The sequence below is a fragment of the Thalassophryne amazonica genome, chromosome 20 (genome assembly GCF_902500255.1).
Source record: "Thalassophryne amazonica chromosome 20, fThaAma1.1, whole genome shotgun sequence".
Lineage (NCBI taxonomy): Eukaryota > Metazoa > Chordata > Actinopteri > Batrachoidiformes > Batrachoididae > Thalassophryne > Thalassophryne amazonica.
The window spans coordinates 26,549,683-26,571,542 of record NC_047122.1 but is presented as its reverse complement, the minus strand read 5'-3'; the positions used below and the strand labels follow the sequence as shown (position 1 = coordinate 26,571,542).

At 41.4% G+C, this 21,860-nt stretch overlaps 1 protein-coding gene across 3 annotated transcripts in view; it reads right to left on the bottom strand.

Annotated features, from left to right (window-relative positions):
- Window positions 1–1,342: 1,342 nt before the first annotated feature.
- LOC117501842 (saxitoxin and tetrodotoxin-binding protein 1-like) overlaps window positions 1,343–21,860 on the bottom strand; it is a 338,634-nt gene continuing 318,116 nt past the window's right edge. For 2 of the 3 annotated variants that reach the window (XM_034160807.1, XM_034160808.1), the window contains exons 3-6: window positions 2,512–2,576; window positions 1,760–1,924; window positions 1,566–1,670; window positions 1,343–1,449 (exon numbers count right to left, since the gene is read on the bottom strand). In XM_034160807.1, coding sequence (XP_034016698.1) covers window positions 1,409–1,449; window positions 1,566–1,670; window positions 1,760–1,924; window positions 2,512–2,576 — 376 coding nt within the window. In that variant the 3' untranslated portion in view covers window positions 1,343–1,408. The remainder of the gene's footprint in view (window positions 1,450–1,565; window positions 1,671–1,759; window positions 1,925–2,511; window positions 2,577–21,860) is intronic. The other variant, XM_034160806.1, reaches the window with a different exon arrangement.

The window sequence follows — 21,860 nt, the reverse complement described above, 5'->3', positions numbered from 1 at the left end:
AGCTTACTGGTAAAGTTTCTGACTAGCAATCAGAGCTTTTGGAAAGCATGGGTTTGAATCCCGTGGGTGACGTATTTATTTATTTATTTTATTTTCACAGCAGCTACTCGGTGTGGTTACACATCACAATGCTGCTTACACTGTGTTCCCATGTGCACGAAACCTTTGCAACATGTATTTTATATTTTATTTTTTTCACAGCAGCTGCACAGTGTGGTTAGACACAAACCATTGCAGCGGCATCATGCATGCCTGCGCGAAGTTTTGTAGTGCGCTCATATGAGCTGTTCCACCGGGAGTTGCCCTGAGTTGTACATATTCGCACTGTGTGAAGGGGGCCTAAACTCAACCCATTTGGTGTGTGATTTCACTTAGAGGTTCAGAGGAGTTTCAAATACTTAATATATTGACATACATTTTGTTTTTAGGTTCCTTTTAACTAAACCAAAATATGATTAGAGTTCCATTAGAAACACCATTGAGTGAAAGCACAACCACTTCACAATGGACAAGCATTCATAATTCAAGAATCATATTTAACATACACCAAATTATAAAAGAAACATGTCAGGTTAAACTGGATATATGCAAATAGTGTTTTTGCTTAATTGTGCACACAAACAAAACATAACTTTCATACGTGGATAAAATAATGTTATTTGTAACACAAAGTGGTTGTGTTTTTTCCACTGTTAAAACCTGTGGTCTTGTCAAGGTTCTGAGTTTATTGTCTGAGTTTATCGTCTTGTTATCTTTGAGGAGACATTCTGGCTTTGAGGAGACATTCTGGGAAGCTTTTTGCATTGATGTGTGGCAGTTAAAATGTCGTATAACTTACACTCCTTGCTATGTTCCAGGGACATCTTTGAAGAAAAACTGAACTATCACTCTGCTGGAATGTGGCTAATGGGGAGTGTTTCAGGAGATATACCCAGGTGGAACCAAGACGTCAGTCAAAAATGTAACAACAGACTTTTTTCAGATTGAGATCAGCCTTTTACGAAACAGAATTAAAATACTTTATTGGATTAGTTCTGAATGAAGGCATCTTTGCTACACTTGCTACATTTATGTAATTGCAATTAGATAAACAGTTGTGTACCATGTCTCCTCTTTGCAGTTAGCTCCCAGCAGCAGCAAACTGCTACTGGGTGCGAATGGAGCAATAAACAAGTTAATGGAGAAAATGACCCATAACTCACGAGTCAGTCAAAAGAATCTCTAGTTTTGAACGATTTGTTCACACATCACTAATCTGAAAACAAACCTGTCACAAATGTGCAAACTGCTATGTCACTACACTCAGCCAATGTGCTGATTTTACAAAGAAGTGACACGTTTGATGTTTTTACTTTGTCACTTTTATTCTTGGAGAATGACTTTCTGATGACACCTATGGGCTTTATGGTCAGAACGTAATCTCTTGGCCTTCATCTTCAGCGCAGAATTCTGTGGAAGAAATGTAAAATAATAACAATAATTTTGATGTCACCTGAATGCCCAAACATTCTTAGAAAGAAAATGGGTAGAGCTTGATTGATTTGATTGGTTCAAAGCTAAAGCACCTTTACTGCTGTCGTACTGATAGTCTGAGTCTCCAGAGAAGCCGGCACAGGCCGCCTGCTTCTTGAAATGTTGCAGGTCCTCCTCCTTCACAGACGTCTTTTGGGCTGCACAGAACAAACAAACAAAGCTTCAAGAATTTGCTGAGTGCAGTCAGACTGACTTTTTTTTATCCTTCTCAGTCATTTGATCATACACATGAGGTAAAAGGCGCGTGCGTGAATCTCCTCATCTCCAACGGTGACTGGAAGACCAAGCATCTTCTGGATCTTGTCGAATCCGGTGCCGGTGGTATTTATGCTGAAGAGCAAACAGTCACTGCAGGTCGGCAGCAAGTGGAAAACTGTTTCTATTGTTCCTGCTGCAAAGTCAAAATGAAAGGTTTAAATGTGACACAGGAAAGCTGTCAAACAGCAACAGCCTGTGGGCCAGGTGAGTCAAACACACAATGGTTTATGTTCAATTAAGACTGCAAAGCAACAGTTAATATCTCAAAAAAACCACAACATCAAAATGCAAAATGAAACAGGAGACTTTAATCTTGGACACAATTTAGAAGCAGGTTTGAAACCAGGAGGTGTTAGTTTGAGCTGGGAAAAAGAGAACAGTGTGGCTAAAACCGAAAGAAAATGAGGAGAAATTAATATTCCAGCTGTTTTGTCCTTCTCAAGCCCCCTTATCCCTCTCCATCTTCTGAAGATGGTCTCTCCTTTCTTGTGCAACATCTGGACCTGGTTTTCTCTGACAAACCCCTCTATTTCTACAGATGCAGGTGGTAGTTTCACAACAGATGTGTTTTTTATCCACAGAGTTCTCCGTGGACGAGGTAAAACTTATCGAAGCATTTTGTGAATTACTGCAGGAATCAAACGCGGTCACATCTTCAACCTTTTCCTTTTTTTCCCCCCCTCAACACATCAGGTTGCAACATTTAATGTGATAACTTACCTTTTGACATGCCGGTATCATGGTCGATGGTCATGTTGAATTTTGATCTATAGCAGGTTCCATTGCTTAAAGACAAAGACAGATGAAGGTCAGTTGAAACAGGCAGCAATTCAAACGTGTGGAGAAGTAAACTGTGACAATCAAATAATCATTGTTGCCTTCACAAATGACATTGGAACTCCTCATGTGTAGCTTGTGCTTTTCTATGACTTAAATCAAATCAAATCAATTTTATTTATATAGCGCAAAATCACAACAAACAGTTGCCCCAAGGCGCTTTATATTGTAAGGCAAAGCCATACAATAATTACGGAAAAACCCCAACGGCCAAAACGACCCCGTGTGAGCAAGCACTTGGTGACAGTAGGAAGGAAAAACTCCCTTTTAACAGGAAGAAACCTCCAGCAGAACCAGGCTCAGGGAGGGGCAGTCTTCTGCTGGGACTGGTTGGGGCTGAGGGAGAGAACCAGGAAAAAGACATGCTGTGGAGGGGAGCAGAGATCAATCACTAATGATTAAATGTAGAGTGGTGCATACAGAGCAAAAAGAGAAAGAAACACTCAGTGCATCATGGGAACCCCCCAGCAGTCTAAGTCTATAGCAGCATAACTAAGGGATGGTTCAGGGTCACCTGATCCAGCCCTAACTATAAGCTTTAGCAAAAAGGAAAGTTTTAAGCCTGGGTGAAATATGCTCTCTCCTTCTAGTCCCTGTCAGTACTCTAGCTGCAGCATTTTGAATTAACTGAAGGCTTTTCAGGGAACTTTTAGGACAACCTGATAATGAATTACAATAGTCCAGCCTAGAGGAAATAAATGCATGAATTAGTTTTTCAGCATCACTCTGAGACAAGACCTTTCTAATTTTAGAGATATTGCGCAAATGCAAAAAAGCAGTCCTACATATTTGTTTAATATGCGCATTGAAGGACATATCCTGATCAAAAATGACTCCAAGATTTCTCACAGTATTACTAGAGGTCAGGGTAATGCCATCCAGAGTAAGGATCTGGTTAGACACCATGTTTCTAAGATTTGTGGGCCAAGTACAATAACTTCAGTTTATCTGAGTTTAAAAGCAGGAAATTAGAGGTCATCCATGTCTTTATGTCTGTAAGACAATCCTGCAGTTTAGCTAATTGGTGTGTGTCCTCTGGCTTCATGATAGATAAAGCTGGGTATCATCTGCGTAACAATGAAAATTTAAGCAATGCTGTCTAATAATACTGCCTAAGGGAAGCATGTATAAAGTAAATAAAACTGGTCCTAGCACAGAACCTTGTGGAACTCCATAATTAACCTTAGTCTGTGAAGAAGATTCCCCATTTACATGAACAAATTGTAATCTATTAGATAAATATGATTCAAACCACCGCAGCGCAGTGCCTTTAATACCTATGGCATGCTCTAATCTCTGTAATAAAATTTTATGGTCAACAGTATCAAAAGCAGCACAGAGGTCTAACAGAACAAGCACAGAGATGAGCCCACTGTCTGAGGCCATAAGAAGATCATTTGTAACCTTCACTAATGCTGTTTCTGTACTATGATGAATTCTAAACCCTGACTGAAACTCTTCAAATAGACCATTCCTCTGCAGATGATCAGTTAGCTGTTTTACAACTACCCTTTCAAGAATTTTTGAGAGAAAAGGAAGGTTGGAGATTGGCCTATAATTGGCTAAGATAGCTGGGTCAAGTGATGGCTTTTTAAGTAATGGTTTAATTACTGCCACCTTAACAGCCTGTGGTACATAGCCAACTAATAAAGATAGATTGATCATATTTAAGATCGAAGCATTAATTAATGGTAGGGCTTCCTTGAGCAGCCTGGTAGGAATGGGGTCTAATAGACATGTTGATGGTTTGGAGGAAGTAACTAATGAAAATAACTCAGACAGAACAATCGGAGAGAAAGAGTCTAACCAAATACCGGCATCACTGAAAGCAGCCAAAGAGAACGATATGTCTTTGGGATGGTTATGAGTAATTTTTTGTCTAATAGTTAAAATTTTATTAGCAAAGAAAGTCATGAAGTCATTACTAGTTAAAGTTAAAGGAATACTCAGCTCAATAGAGCTCTGACTCTTTGTCAGCCTGGCTTCAGTGCTGAAAAGAAACCTGGGGTTGTTCTTATTTTCTTCAATTAGTGATGAGTAGTAAGATGTCCTAGCTTTACGGAGGGCTTTTTTATAGAGCGACAGACTCTTTTTCCAGGCTAAGTGAAGATCTTCTAAATTAGTGAGACGCCATTTCCTCTCCAACTTACGGGTTATCTGCTTTAAGCTGCGAGTTTGTGAGTTATACCACAGAGTCAGGCACTTCTGATTTAAGGCTCTCTTTTTCAGAGGAGCTACAGCATCCAAAGTTGTCCTCAATGAGGATATAAAACTATTGACGAGATAATCTATCTCACTCACAGAGTTTAGGTAGCTACTCTGCACTGTGTTGGTATATGGCATTGGAGAACATAAAGAAGGAATCATATCCTTAAACCTAGTTACAGCGCTTTCTGAAAGACTTCTACTGTAATGAAACTTATTCCCCACTGCTGGGTAGTCCATCAGAGTAAATGTAAATGTTATTAAGAAATGATCAGACAGAATGGGGTTTTCAGGGAATACTGTTAAGTCTTCAATTTCCATACCATAAGTCAGAACAATATCTAAGGTATGATTAAAGTGGTGGGTGGACTCATTTACATTTTGAGCAAAGCCAATCGAGTCTAACAATAGATTAAATGCAGTGTTGAGACTGTCATTCTCAGCATCTGTGTGGATGTTAAAATCGCCCACTATAATTATCTTATCTGAGCTAAGCACTAAGTCAGACAAAAGGTCCAAATATTCACAGAGAAACTCACAGTAACGACCAGGTGGACGATAGATAACAACAAATAAAACTGGTTTTTAGGACTTCCAATTCGGATGGACAAGACTAAGAGTCAAGCTTTCAAATGAATTAAAGCTCTGTCTGGATTTTTGATTAATTAATAAGCTGGAGTGGAAGATTGCTGCTAATCCTCCGCCTCGGCCCGTGCTACGAGCGTTCTGGCAGTTAGTGTGACTCGGGGGTGTTGACTCATTTAAACTAACATATTCATCCTGCTGTAACCAGGTTTCTGTAAGGCAGAATAAATCAATATGTTGATCAATTATATATCATTTACTAACAGGGACTTAGAAGAGAGAGATCTAATGTTTAATAGACCACATTTAACTGTTTTAGTCTGTGGTGCAGTTGAAGGTGCTATATTATTTTTTCTTTTTGAATTTTTATGCTTAAATATATTTTTGCTGGTTATTGGTGGTCTGGGAGGCAGGCACCGTCTCTAACGGGGATGGGGTAATGAGGGGATGGCAGGGGGAGAGAAGCTGCAGAGAGGTGTGTAAGACTACAACTCTGCTTCCTGGTCCCAACCCTGGATAGTCACGGTTTGGAGGATTTAAGAAAATTGGCAGATTTCTAGAAATGAGAGCTGCTCCATCCAAAGTGGGATGGATGCCGTCCTCCTAACAAGACCAGGTTTTCCCAAGAAGCTTGCCAATTATCTATGAAGCCACCTCATTTTTTGGACACCACTCAGACAGCCAGCAATTCAAGAGACATGCGGCTAAACATGTCACTCCCGGTCCGATGTGGGGAGGGGCCCAGAGAAAACTACAGAGTCCGACATTGTGTTTGCAAGTTACACACCGATTCAATGTAATTTTAGTGACCTCCGATTGGCGTAACCGGGTGTCATTAACTGCTGACGTGAATTACAGTCTTACCAATGTACACTTAGCCTTGGCCAGCAGTTTTCAAATTTCCTTCAGTGTCGCCTGCTCTGGCCCCCGGAAGACAATTGACTATGGTTGCTGGTGTCGCTAACTTCACATTTCTCAAAACAGAGTCACCAATAACCAGAGTTTGATCCTCGGTGGGTGTGTCGCCGAGTGAGGAAAAATGGTTAGAGATGTGAACGGGTTGGCGGTGTACAGGGGGCTTCTGTTTAGAACTACGCTTCCTCCTCACAGTCACCCAGTCGGCCTGCTTTCCCGGCTGCTCGGGATCTGCCGGAGGGAAACTAACGGCGGCTAAGCTACCTTGGTCCGCACCAACTACAGGGGCCTGGCTAGCTGTAGGATTTTCCAGGTGCCGGAGCCGAGTCTCCAATTCGTCCAGCCTACCTCCAAAGCTACGAATAAGCTACACCTATTACAAGTACCATTACTGCTAAAGGAGGCCGAGGAATAACTAAACATTTCACACCCAGAGCAGAAAAGTGCGGGAGAGACAGGAGAAGCCGCCATGCTAAACCGGCTAAGAGCTATTAGCTGCGCTAAGCTAGCGGATTCCTAAAAACACACAAAGTGAATAATGTGTAAATAATTTAGAGGTGATTCAGCAGAGGGAGTGCTTTAGTTAAGGCACGTGAAGATACACTGTGAAACAAATCGTTATCTAGTTAACTAGATCAATCTAACTGCGCAGTATTAAACAGCTAACAGATACAGCAAAACACCGCTGTGCTTCGGAACAGGAAGTGATACAATACCGCAGTGAGAGCCAACCACCAGTAGAGGCCGGAGAAGCTCTCAGAGATTAACTCATGAAGGTAGTTGTCCTACCTTAGGACTACAGCTACAGTGAAACAGTGTTCCTGTTCATCACTTCCCTGCTTCCAGGATGGTTCATATTTATAATATTTCATTAGCCAAAAAAGAAAGAAGGTATATGTCATTCATTGTATCTGATGTGTTTTTCAAATGACTTTCTTTTGAGGATGCCAAGTGGGCAGATCTTATGATCTATGACCATGTGCAAAGCCTCTTTAAAATGGCCCTCGAACAAAGAAACTCTTTTTTCTGATCTCTTTTTCTTGGACTGTTTTTCGGCTCTTCCACTAACTCTCTAAGGGCCCGGTCCCACTGGGGAGAGGCTTAATTGCGCATGAATTGAGTATACAAATTACAGGCATTCATTGTCATCCGCAACAAAAATGGCCAAAAATGACAAATGTCTCAGTGTGAATCACAGCTATATTAATAATGTATAGCGAATATATGATGAACAATCACGGTTTGTATAACGCATGTAGTGAGGAAACGGAGCCGACGGCATTGCAATTATCACGGGCAGTATTATGGGTGTATTATGAATGCATCGCGCATGTGTTGCGCGTGCACGGCATCTGCATTGCGGTCATAAAAGAAGTGCACTCGGGCCGTCGGCATCACTATTCACACCAACAATAGAGCCTCTGGAGCATTTGCTGGACTTGGACAAGTTGATTGGAGTAAACAAGCAGTGAACAGGGCGAGTGATGACGTCAGCAGATCACATCAGAGTGCAGCTCATCTGATCGATTATAACAAGGAGGTAAATCTGTTATAAACATAGGAATAAATACTGTAAACAGCTGCAGACAGAAGGAAAAAACAGGCAACTGATTTATCAAGCCTTGACAAAGTAAGAGGCAACTAATTACCTTTTAGACAGCTCAAAATGCTTTTCTGCAGCTTGTTAGCCGCACGGCGCAAGTGTGAAAGGCTAACAAGAACGGCTGAGCCCCTCCACCATAACAAAGCACTCACAACGCGGACACACTTCACACTAGCCTTGCGCCAGTCCCAGCTCGCGAGCTAGCTAGGTAGCAAGCTGCACATAATGGCAGACAATTTGAATGTTGTCGACTGGATTTTGGCGAAGCCATTTGATAGTCTTCCTTACGAAGAAAAACTTAGAGTTAAACAGCCGGGCAGATCAACTCCTCATATTAATTTGGTGCAAAAGGGTGGGGAAAAGTAGCTCAGCTCTCAATGGTTGCAGGCCAAAGTTAAAGCAATAGCCCCCAGTGCAATGTTTGTGCATTGCTATGCACACACATTGTTGTTATGTTGTGGATTTCTATGTTCATTTTGGAGATTATTTAAGTGTTGTATTTATTATTTAAGTATTTAATTTTGATTACAACTTTATTTTTCTGTAAGATAATGTGAATGTCATTTGATTCTATTTTGTATTTGGATATTGAACATTTTGCACACCATTGCACATCTGAAAGAAATTAACTATTAACGTGTTTACTATAAATGCAGTCTCCTGCCTGCTGATGTACTTTCAAATAGTTAAATTAATGAGCCATACTTATACATCACTCTGTATGTAGAAGTTAATTAAACATATTTATGAGTTTGCTACCCCTTTAAGGTTAAAAACAAGAATGACACCTGTATGATGTAAGATAATTACAAATAATGCTAATGAACTGTGGGTACGTTACACACATAACAGTGTAGCCTATGGAATAATGAGGCATCTGGTGCGAGGTGATGGTAGGGGGCCCCCCCACACTGAATTCGCTTAAGGCCCCATAAAGGCTTGGGCCGGCCCTGTGAGACAGCGAGCGCAGAGCAATGAGAGAGGATTTTATCCGAGGAACATGTTAAAAACAAAACAACAACAACAACAAAAATGTGGAACTGCCTTTACTTTTCTCTACCGGTGTTTTTCTGATGGCACCGTCCTGTTCACCACCATGTGCGCGTCGTATACTGAATTATGAGATCATGAGATGAAATAACAAGTCAAAATATCCTTAAAACATCCTTTAAAAAATGAGAATATATAAATGAACTGAGGAAAATTGCGCATTCACGGTTTTAAATAAACCTGCTGTGGAGAAGCTGATGTTCAGAGGCACAGATCACCAAAACCAGGTGAGAACTCTGAACCTTTACCAGCTGTCATTTTCCAAAGGTATTTATTTGTCAGTCTTAAGCTTAATGTAGTGTCAAGCACAAAATGTGAACTGCATGAGAAAAAAAAAGACTTTAAAATTACTCATCACACTAAAATTAACTGGACGTCAGAATAAAATACAAGCTGCTGATTTTTGTTATTTTTCACACACTTTTCTTTATAGCAGTTCTGTAATTTCAGAAAGGCAGCAGAAACAACCACAAATCAGAAAAAGTTGGGACTATAAGTAAAATGAAGACAAAAATAAAATGTTGCACTATTCCCAGTTTCTCCACTCACAGAAGTCAAACGTTTCTTCCAGAGTTGTGGTCTTGGTGGCTTCCCTCACTTTTCTCCTTCAGGCATGGACATTCAGTTTTTGAGAACTGCTACTGACACAGATTTACTATAATTTCTTAATGATGCTGTAAATGAAGTCTAAGAAATAGTCACTGATTTGGAAATGTTCATGTTTTCAATCCCGACGTTCTCAGAAAATGCTCCAGGCTGCAAGGAGTGGAGGAATGTCACCACGGAGCCACTAATGGTGCGGGACAAAAGCACCTCCTTGTTGGTCTCACAGGACATGTTCTAACATGCCCAGCTCTTGCACCATTCGGAAGATTCAGACGGCTTTCGGTGGCTTTTCAGTCGTGTGACTATCTGAGAAAGTGTGGACGAGCTGGACATGCCACAACATGTCCTGTCAGGCTTCATCACGGCGTTGCTTTTTGTCCCGCGCCATGCGGCTGTCCCGATGCGCAAATTCCTCCGCACGTCTTTTCATGACAAAAACTCCTGTAATAGTGTAATGTGCCGAAAAAGTTCTATGTCCACCTCTCTTGCCATTTGTCTAGTAGTCAGACGATGTCCCGGATCAACACAGCGTTCGGTTTGGAAATGATCTGGTCGTTTCAGCCTGTCGATCGCCGCTCGGAGTGCTGCGCGCCCTCCGCCGCTGTGGGTCGTCTTTAAACCGGCTGTACCACTCCTTAATCTCTGTGATGCCCGTACAATCTTCACCGAAAGCCATCTGAATTTTCCAAATGGTTTCCACTTGGCTGTCTCTCACAGTTTCTGAAAAAATTTTCATGAAGCAAAGCAGCAGTCGCTCAGCCAATTTCCTGACAATGAAAATCCGCCGAGGAGGCTGGACCACTCCTCCCACAAGGCGTGCTCACAGGCGAATGACGCAACCGACAGGCGTGAAAAAACTCACGCATGCGCACGAAGGTTCAAGCTTGGCTGATGCAAGCGCACATGATTCAAATCCATATAGTTTTTGCAAAAAATAAAAAGGCCGGATTCTTTTCTAACAGACCTCGTATAACCGTGATTGTTCATCATATATTCGCTATATATTATTAATATATCAGTAATTTATACTGGGACATTTGTCATTTTTGGCCATTTTTGTTGCGGACGACAACGAACGCCCGTAATTTGTGTACTCAATTCATGCGCAATTGATCCTCTCCCCAGTGGGACAGGGCCCTTAGTTTCAGCTCGTGGCTTTTATTTCAATTAATTTCTTTTTGTTTCATAACTTTTGTAGTTTGATGCATCAGCTTAATAACATTTAAGTCATAAGTCCTCTGCATTTTGCAATACCATCTTGTAGCATTCGTTTTTCAATTAAGAAGAGAATTTGTGGTAAGTGTCCAATATCTTCATTTCTGCTCAATGTTCAAAGTGTTTTATTATGTGGTGATTTTTCTCCACAACCTTACCTTGCCCAAAGCCTGAACCTTCTCAGAATTTTTTTTTTTTTTTTTTTTGCAAATACTTTAAAGTGAACTTCGCATAAATTTTGGAAGCTAATTCAGAGCATTTTTTGATAGTAAACACCAAACACTTGAACCATGTAGTTGAGACTAGGCCAGCAAAGAAGACTGCACTACACCCGATCCAAAGGCCCCACATACACTCAACAAAAATATAAACGCAACACTTTTGGTTTTGCTCCCATTTTGTATGAGATGAACTCAAAGATCTAAAACTTTTTCCACATACACAATATCACCATTTCCCTCAAATATTGTTCACAAACCAGTCTAAATCTGTGATATTGAGCACTTCTTTGCTGAGATAATCCATCCCACCTCACAGGTGTGCCATATCAAGATGCTGATTAGACACCATGATTAATGCACAGGTGTGCCTTAGACTGCCCACAATAAAAGGCCACTCTGAAAGGTGCAGTTTTGTTTCATTGGGGGGGGATACCAGTCAGTATCTGGTGTGACCACCATTTGCCTCCTTCGCATAGAGTTGATCAGGTTGTCAATTGTGGCCTGTGGAATGTTGGTCCACTCCTCTTCAATGGCTGTGCGAAGTTGCTGGATATTGGCAGGAACTGGTACACGCTGTCGTATACGCCGGTCCAGAACATCCCAAACATGCTCAATGGGTGACATGTCCGGTGAGTATGCCGGCCATGCAAGAACTGGGACATTTTCAGCTTCCAAGAATTGTGTACAGATCCTTGCAACATGGGGCCGTGCATTATCCTGCTGCAACATGAGGTGATGTTCTTGGATGTATGGCACAACAATGGGCCTCAGGATCTCGTCACGGTATCTCTGTGCATTCAAAATGCCATCAATAAAATGCACCTGTGTTCTTCATCCATAACAGACACCTGCCCATACCATAACCCCACCGCCACCATGGGCCACTCGATCCACAACATTGACATCAGAAAACCGCTCACCCACACGATGCCACACACACTGTCTGCCATCTGCCCTGGACAGTGTGAACCGGGATTCATCCATGAAGAGAACACCTCTCCAACGTGCCAAACGCCAGTGAATGTGAGCATTTGCCCACTCAAGTCGGTTACGACGACGAACTGGAGTCAGGTCGAGACCCCGATGAGGACGACGAGCATGCAGATGAGCTTCCCTGAGACGGTTTCTGACAGTTTGTGCAGAAATTCTTTGGTTATGCAAACCGATTGTTTCAGCAGCTGTCCGAGTGGCTGGTCTCAGACGATCTTGGAGGTGAACATGCTGGATGTGGAGGTCCTGGGCTGGTGTGGTTACACGTGGTCTGCAGTTGTGAGGCTGGTTGGATGTACTGCCAAATTCTCTGAAACACCTTTGGAGATGGCTTATGGTAGAGAAATGAACATTCAATACACGAGCCAACAGCTCTGGTGACATTCACTGCTGTCAGCATGCCAATGCCACGCTCCCTCAAATCTTGCGACATCTGTGGCATTGTGCTGGTGTGATAAACTGCACCTTTCAGAGTGCGCCTTTTATTGTGGACAAGTACTAAGACACACCCTGTGCCACTAATCATGGTGTCTAATCAGCATCTTGATATGGCACACCTGTGAGGTGGGATCGATCTATCTCAGCAAAGGAGAAGTGCTCACTATCACAGATTTAGACTGGTTTGTGAACAATATTTGAGGAAAATGGTGATATTGTGTATGTGGAAAAAGTTTTAGATCTTTGAGTTCATCTCATACAAAATGGGAGCAAAAACAAAAGTCATTCCGCATATTTAGATGATAGTACAGCTTAGTACAAAAATGGTCAAAAGAAACCTCCTGAAGATGTTTACCATTAACACTAAAATTCCACAGCTGTGTCCATCCTCCTGCTTTCTGTGCCTCAGTGTTGTGGCAGCCCACATCTCTGTATTGCCACTGCCAGTCCTCAAAAAATTCCTAATGGTTGTTAAAACAGCAACAAAAGGATGAGGTAAATAGATAGATCAGGGGATAGATACATGAACATTTCCAAGTCACTGAATATTTCTTGAACTTTATTTACATCTGTTATTAAGAAATACAAACAGTATGCTATGGTAAATCTGTGTGGAGTAGATAGTTCTCAAAAACTGAGTGACTGTGCAAGAAGGAGAAGAGTGAGAAAAGCCACCAAGACACCAAGACAACCTGGAAGAAGTTACAGGCTTCTGTTGCTGTGACTGGAGAAACTGTGCATAGTGCATGTTTTGCATTGGATGCCGCACCTCAGGACTCAGGACTGACACCGTGTCATGTGGAACAGAGCTTACGTGGGTGGTGTGAGAGTCACATTGCCCACTACATGTTATGATCTGATCGTCCGTTTTAGCCTAGGGGCAGCCTGTCAATCGGTTGCAGCATGCACGCTCACTGCAGCCTGTCCACAAGCGATATATGTTTTTATTTTTATCCACGTGATGACGCCAAGTCAACACACGTGCATCACAGTTTTGCATTTTATATCACCAGTTATACAGCTTCATGATGAAGTGGTACAGAGGAGGATTTTCTTTCACCAAAACATTAAATCTTGGCTTGCATCTCAGATGTACCTTCTGGCAAATTGTTGCTGAACTTTCAGGTCTTCTTTTTAGTAAAACCCTCCTCCGTACCACTTTCTCCTGAAGCTGTATAACTGGGGATACAAAATGCAAAACATGCACTATGTACAATTTCTCCAGTCACAGCCACAGAAGCCTGTAACTTTTTCTGGGTTGTCTGGGTGTCTTGGTGGCTTTCCTCACTCTTTTCCTTCTTGCATAGTCACTCAGTTTTTGAGAACTGTCTCCTCCACAACAGATTTACCATAGAGTGCCATACTGTATTTCTTCATAAGTGATGTAAATAAAGTTCAGTGACTTGGAAATGTTCATGTATCCATCCCCTGACTTGTCTGAAGAAAACTGAAAATTATACTAATCCTTTACAGGTATTATACCAAAGGGGATGATTACTTATGCAACCCATCATCTTGGCTTTTATATTTTTAATTAATTTATATCAATTTGTAGAAATTTACTTTCAGTTTGAGTCTAAGGAAGATAATTTTAGAATTTTTTTTATGTTGAGAAGCCTGATTTAATTTTTGTATTTGAAATGCTATAAACAAATTAAAATGCATGAAATACCAAGGGGCTGAATACTTCTGCAAGCCACTGTATCTATTCAACTATGAATCATTATCCATATGTCAAAATCTCAGTCACTTTTGTTTGTACCTGTACATATGAAAATAAATCACTAAATATTACGCCAGTTGTTTGTCTTGTGCCCAGTAGAAGACAGATGTTCAATCAGTTGTATCCAAGACTTATTTATGACTTTCAGCTCCAAGACTGATTACCAACTTGAACATCATCAAATTCCTGCGGTATGCAGGTGATACCCCCTTTGAAGGTATGTAATTTAATTTCTGATTTTATTAAAAATTGTTTAAACTTATATCTGCTACACATGATACACTGACTATTGTACCAAAGTTAAGGGCCCCTTCACACATAGTGTGAATATGTACAACTCGGGGCGACACCCATCGGAGCAGCTTGTATGAGCTCACGTATGCCGGTGTGATGGTTCATGCACGCGGGAACACAGTGCCACCAGCTGCGCGATGTGTAACCACACACAATGCACAGCTGCTGTGAAAATAAAAATTACATGCCACCCATGTGAATCGAACCCACGCCAAAAGCTCCGATTACCAGTCAAACTTGACCACTGAGCTACTATATAAAAACACTGCATTTTATTGAATCTCTCTTATCAAGCGGGCAATACAATTATGGTCCATCTGTTCCTCTGTAGATGACCCATGGTCACAGACAACCAGTGATGAAGTGACATGAATGATGAAGTAGTTCACTCTTCTCATGTCCACATCTACTGGTTCAGTGCGGCCAGCCAGCTGTGCGCATGTCCTGCCCGACACGCATCTTGTGGATGCCGCACCTCAGGACTCAGGACTGACACCGTGTCATGTGGAACAGAGCTTACGTGGGTGGTGTGAGAGTCACATTGCCCACTACATGTTATGATCTGATCGTCCGTTTTAGCCTAGGGGCAGCCTGTTAATGGGTTGCAGCATGCACGCTCACTGCAGCCTGTCCACAAGCGATATATGTTTTTATTTTTATCCACGTGATGACGCCAAGTCAACACACGTGCATCACAGTGGGCAGTTGTTTGTCCATGTCTGTCCAAACATAGTACGTGTTGTCCCGCTGGGATGTCCAAAAAGATAGATCTCCACAGCTGCTTCTGTTGGCGGTCACACCAACAGAATTTCAGTTTAGCACACACACCAAAGCCACACTCGGGGGGCACTTAGACAAATTTCACTACCAACACGACAATGATTTTCTGCTGACTGTTGTCGTGTTAATAGTACAAATGGCCACACATTTTCTTAGTGCCAAATGAGCGGAGTTAGGCGTTTGTCTGTGTCACCTGAAATTTGGCCGACACCTGTCGCGAGAAGGATCAATAGGTTCGCACAGTGCACACTCTGTCTTTCAGCCGCTGGTGTGCACAAATAGATGTAGCAACAGGAGTATAAGGCAGCTACGATTTTACATGTTTTGCACACGATTCCTGTTTCATATGCACTTTATGCACAAATCGACCAAATTCACACTGTGTGCGAAGGGGCCCTCACCTTTGTGATCACAGAAAGTTAATATTTATAAGGTTATTCCATTTGCATAATACATGATGACAAATCTGTAAAAATGAAGTGTTTACTGGTTGTTTATATTATTTATTGTGAATGTTTTTTATGTTTACAGAATGTTTGTTGGTTGAGTTTGACAAAGAAAGTGGTGATTTTGACCTTTTTTTTCAAATGTCATTATTGTTAACACTGAATAAACACTATCTATTAACATTCATAAAACAGCAAACTTAAGATACCTTCATTACTGCTGTACATTTTTTAATATTTAGGTTTTTGGCTAAAAGAGATGTGAACACTATTTTCTTCTATTTCATACCTGATCTGAGACATTTTTTTTTCAGTAAAATTAGTAGGATGCCTGTTTTAGTGATGTGGATACAACAGTGAAAAGTGACTTCCAGGGGGAAAAACGTAAGTCTACAGTAGTGTTCAGAATAACAGTAGTGCTATGTGAATAAAAAGATTAATCCAGGTTTTGAATATATTTCTTATTGTTACATGGGAAACAAGGTACCAGTAGATTCGGTAGATTTTCACAAATCCAACAAAACCAAGCATTCATGATATGTACACTCTTAAGGCTATGAAATTGGGCTATTAGTAAAAAAAGAAAAGTAGAAAAGGGGGTGTTCACAATAATAGTGTGGCATTCAGTCCAGTGAGTTCATCAATTTTGTAGAACAACAGGTGTGAATCAGGTGTCCCCTATGTAAGGATGAAGCCCAGCACCTGTTGAACATCCTTTTCTCTTTGAAAGCCTGAGGGAAAATGGGACGTTCAAGACATTGTTCGGAAGAACAGCATAGTTTGATTAAAAAGTTGATGTGGAGAGGGGAAAACTTATACGCAGGTGCAAAAAATTATAGGCTGTTAATCTACAATGATCTCCAATGCTTTAAAATGGACAAAAAAACCAGAGACGCATGGAAGAAAACGGAAAACAACCGTCAAAATGGATAGAAGAATAACAGAATGGCAAAGGCTCACCCACTGATCAGCTCCAGGATGATCAAAGACAGTCTGGAGTTACCTGTAAGTGCTGTGACAGAAGACGCCTGTGTGAAGCTAATTTATTTGCAAGAATCCCCCGCAAAGTCCCTCTGTTAAATAAAAGACGTGTAGAAGAGGTTACAATTTGCCAAAGAACACATCAACTGGCCTAAAGAGAAATGGAGGAATATTTTGTGGACTGATAAGAGTAAAATTGTTCTTTTTGGGCCCAAGAGCACAGACAGTTTGTGAGACGACCCCCAAACTCTGAATTCAAGCCACAGTTCACAGTGAAGACAGTGAAGCATGGTGGTGCAAGCATCATGATATGGGCATGTTTCTCCTACTATGGTGTTGGGCCTATATATCACATACCAGGTATCATGGATCAGTTTGGATATGTCAAAATACTTGAAGAGGTCATGTTGCCTTATGCTGAAGAGGACATGCCCTTGAAATGGGTGTTTCAACAAGACAATGACCCCAAGCACACTAGTAAATGAGGAAAATCTTGGTTCCAAACCAACAAAATTAATGTTTTGGAGTGGCCTGCCCAATCCCTGGACCTAAATCCAATTGAGAACTTGTGGGGTGACATCAAAAAAGCTGTTTCTGAAGCAAAACCAAGAAATGTGAATGAATTGTGGAATGTTGTTAAAGAATATTGGAGTGGAATAACAGCTGAAAGGTGCCACAAGTTGGTTGAATCCATGCCTCGTAGATGTGAAGAAATCATGATAAACTGTGGTTATACAACTAAATACTAGTATCATGAATGCTTGGTCTTGTTGGATTTGTGAGAATCTACTGGTACCTTGTTTCCCATGTAACAATAAGAAATATACTCAAAACCTGGATTAATCTTTTTAGTCACCCAGCACTACTATTATTCTAAACACTACCGTATTTGGCTTCTCTCTTGTTTTCACTCAAGGTTGCCACAGCAGATCCAAGGTGTATATACATGTTGATTTTACACCAGATGCCCTTCGTGACACAACTACACATTACATAGAGAAATGTGACAGGAGTGGGTTTGAACTGGGAACCAAAAGACTGGACAGGATTGATGGAGAGATGAATAAACCTGCTGGTACGCCGTCTCAGTTTTTTAAAACCTTCATGAGCAGATTAAATGTGATCACACACACACAGCTGTGGTCTGAGTCAAGAATAAAACGTTCAGTGAAGTTCCTTTGAGATTAGATAACTCAGAAAGAAGTTCTTGTTTCACACACTCACAATTTGTTCCCTTCCAGGAATTGCATATCTGTGTTGTCAGGTGTTACAATGGATTTGACCCAGTTGGTATCGAGCACCTTCAGCATGGATTTGAATATTTCATGATCAGTGAATCCTTCGATGAAATACCATGTACCGCTGAACTGGACACACAAATGCAAACACACTGTTAATACATCATCTGTAAGTTCTAAAATTAAGAAAATAATGACTCAGACCTATCAAATTTTAGCAATTTAAATTTTATGAATGAAACAGAGCTTTTTATCATTTAGAATTTTGATAATGTTTGTCTTCCTTATGTGTCAACAGAAAATCAACTGGCGTGCGGGTGTGAATGTGTTTGTTTGTCTACGAGGGCTGTCAATAAAGTATAGGTCCTTTTTATTTTTTTCAAAAACTATATGGATTTCATTCATATGTTTTTACGTCAGACATGCTTGAACCGTCGTGCGCATGCGTGAGTTTTGCCACGCCTGTTGGTGACGTCATTCGCCTGTGAGCACTCCTTGTGGGAGGAGTCGTCCAGCCCCTCCTCGGAATTCCTTTGTCTGAGAAGTTGCTGAGAGACTGGCGCTTTGTTTGAACAAAATTTTTTCTAAACCTGTGAGACACATCGAAGTGGACACGGTTCGAAAAATTAAACTGGTTTTCAGTGAAAATTTTAACGGCTGATGAGAAATTGAGGTGATACTGTCGCTTTAAGGACTTCCCACGGTGCGAGACGTCATGCAGCACTCTCAGGCGCCGTCGTCAGCCTGTTTCAAGCTGAAAACCTCCACATTTCAGGCTCTATTGATCCAGGATGTCGTGAGAGAACAGAGAAGTTTCAGAAGAAGTCAGTTTCAGCATTTTATCCGGATATTCCACTGTTAAAGGAGATTTTTTTAATGAAAGACGTGCGGACGGGTCCGCGCATCGGGACGCAGCCGGCTGCGGTGCGGCAGCCCAGGAAAAACCTCCATGTTGATAACCATTTGTAAAATCCAGGTGGCTTTTGATGGCTTTCAGTGGACGTGAGTATATGAGAAATTGTTTAACAGCTGGACATGTTCCAACTTGTCCTTAAGGCTTCCAACAGAGGTGTTTTTCCTGTGGCGGAGCGTCGCGGCGGCTGCGAGCTGACGCTGCAATCCGTCCGCACGTCTTTCATTAAAAAAATCTCCTTTAACAGTGGAATATCCGGAATAAAATGCTGAAACTGACTTCTTCTGAAACTTCTCTGTTCTCTCACGACGTCCTGGATCAATAGAGCCTGAAATGTGGAGGTTTTTCAGCTTGAAACAGGCTGACGACAGCGCCTGAGAGTGCCTGCACGACGTCTCACACCGTGGGAAGTCCTTAAAGCGACAGTATCACCTCAAATCTCTCATCAGCCGTTAAAATTTTCACTGAAAACCAGCTTATTTTTTCGAACCGTGTCCACTTCGATGGTGTCTCACAGGTTAGAAAAAACTTTGATCAAACAAAGCGGCAGTCTCTCAGCAACTTTTCAGACAAAGGAATTCCGACGAGGGGCTGGACGACTCCTCCCACAAGGAGTGCTCACAGGCGAATGACGTCACTGACAGGCGTGGAAAAACTCACGCATGCGCAGAGGGTTCAAGCATGTCTGACGTAAAAACATATGAATGAATCCATATAGTTTTTGAAAAAAATAAAAAGGACCTATACTTTATGACAGACCTCGTATATGTGGCTCTGTGACAGACTGCCGTCCTGTCCAGGCTGGCCCTGCCTCATGCTCTATGACTGCTGGAGAGGCTCCAGCCCCCCGCAACTCTTAATGGACTAAGTGGTTGAAGATGAGTGAGTGTGTGAGGAAAATCAACTGAAATTTGCAAAAATAAACAAACATACTTTGCATTGTTCCATCTGCACACACACACAAAATTATCAATACAACCTCATTTATTATAAAGTGTGTCAGAATAAATAAAGGATTGATTTTTTTTCAAGTTGACAAATTGTCACATTTTTCTAAAATTTGAGTTGGTGTGTGTCTGAAACTTTCCACAGTGACTAAAATGTTTTTACATTTCTCGTGGTGCCATCAGTTTCCTCTGGTTCCTTTTCCAAACCGGATCAGATATTAGTGACATTAATTATTTGTTTAGCGCTTTTCCAAAATGCCACAACACAGAATTAAAATCAAACAAACATCATAAAATCTTTTTAAGTTTTAAAAAATCTAAGACTTGTTACCATGGAGTGGTTCATTAGAGACAGAGGTTTGACCAGGTCGTGGCAATCTTCAGGTGTACCACTGGAGTCGCTCAGAACCAACCCGGCAAAGAGGAACTGGATGGTCAGCCACAGCATCATGGTGGATAAAAACACAGATTCAGAAGACCTGAAGGTGCTCGCAGCCCAAAACACTGAACTTTGCTCACAGCATTGCAGCTTTTATAGAAACAGCCGGTCATAGTGAGAACATGGCGGACTTTTCATTATTGCAGGATTTCAAACTTTGTTCTATTTAAGTTTCACAACACAGTCAACATGTTTATCAGCAGGATTATTACTGGTTCAAAGGACACTTATGATGGTTTGCTTTACATCCGAGTGCTCTTACATTTTTTTATATTCCCACAGTGCATCCGGAAAGTATTCACAGTGCTTCACCTTTTCCACATTTTGTTATGTTCCAGCCTTATTCCCAAAATGTAGTAAATCATTTTCCCTCTCAAAATTCTACTCACAACATCACATATTGACAACATAAAAAAAGTTATTTGAAATTTTTGCTAATTTATTAAAAACTAGAGCACCACACTCGTAAAGTGCAAACTAACACTGGTTTCCAATTCCACAAAAATTTTACCTTGGAAATAATTTCAAGATCAAAGACCTGTTAGAAGTAGCTTTTCATAAGCTACATTAGATGTGATCAAATGTCATAAGTGTGTATTTAGTTCAAGCGCTTGACTCAAAGTTTTTTTGCGGTGTTCAATTTTTTTTTCCATTTTTGAATTCTTTTTCACTTAATTTTCACAAAACATTGGTTATCACTGATATATTTGTCACTGCTTTTTTGGAAATTGGTTCCTGACTGATAACTGGAAGATAGACAAACGGGCAAAGAGCAAAAACAGGTGCAGAAACTGGTCCAACAAAAATACTCTCAAATTTATACAGGGTGAGAAAACGGAAACTCCAGGAGTGCTAAGGCACAAATACAAACTAAAACCCAAATTCTGGGTGGAGAGAAAACTCAAAAAGCAAAGACAAAATGGAATGCAATCACCAAAAACCTGAAATACTGACATACCAAGAGAACACACACTGGAACAAACGACAATGGCCCCCCAACAACAACCCAAACAGAGAGTGACTGAATAAACTTACTTAATGACACACAGCTGAACATAATTAAGACAGCAGGGAAACAAGTGCTAACAAAAGAAAACACAAGGGGGCGGCACACATGTCTGAATCAAGATGGCGCCAGCGTAGTACCGCAGTCGTCTACCTGCTCTGCGTTTTCTGTGGTTATTGCTGTATTGTTATTTATTCTGTGTGAAAGCATCACTGGATTGCTAGTGTATGATCGCCAGGCACTCATGATCTCACACTTCTCACGAGCTGGTTTTAAGGAACAGTTTTGGGGACCAAACATCCAGACTACCCCCTCCCTTGAGCTCTGTACCTGCTTACCTGCTGCGCCTCACCTGTCTTCACGCGGAGGAAGCAACCCAGAAAGCGCGGGGAAACACGGAGGTGTCCTTGTGAAAATTAAGGCTCACTGAAAGTCCACCATGGAATTCTCCCTCTATTCAGGACTCTGGATTCCCAGTAATTAGAAGATCGTATGGGTTACACGGGCTGGATCGCGTTTGGACACCGGCCTGCGTCATCTGCCACTTGCAGCACCTCAGCTCAAACGCCGGGCGAAGCGCCCGGGGGTGGATTTGGCGTCCTCTGGCCGCTGCTCCTCACGGGTCTGTGAAACTGTG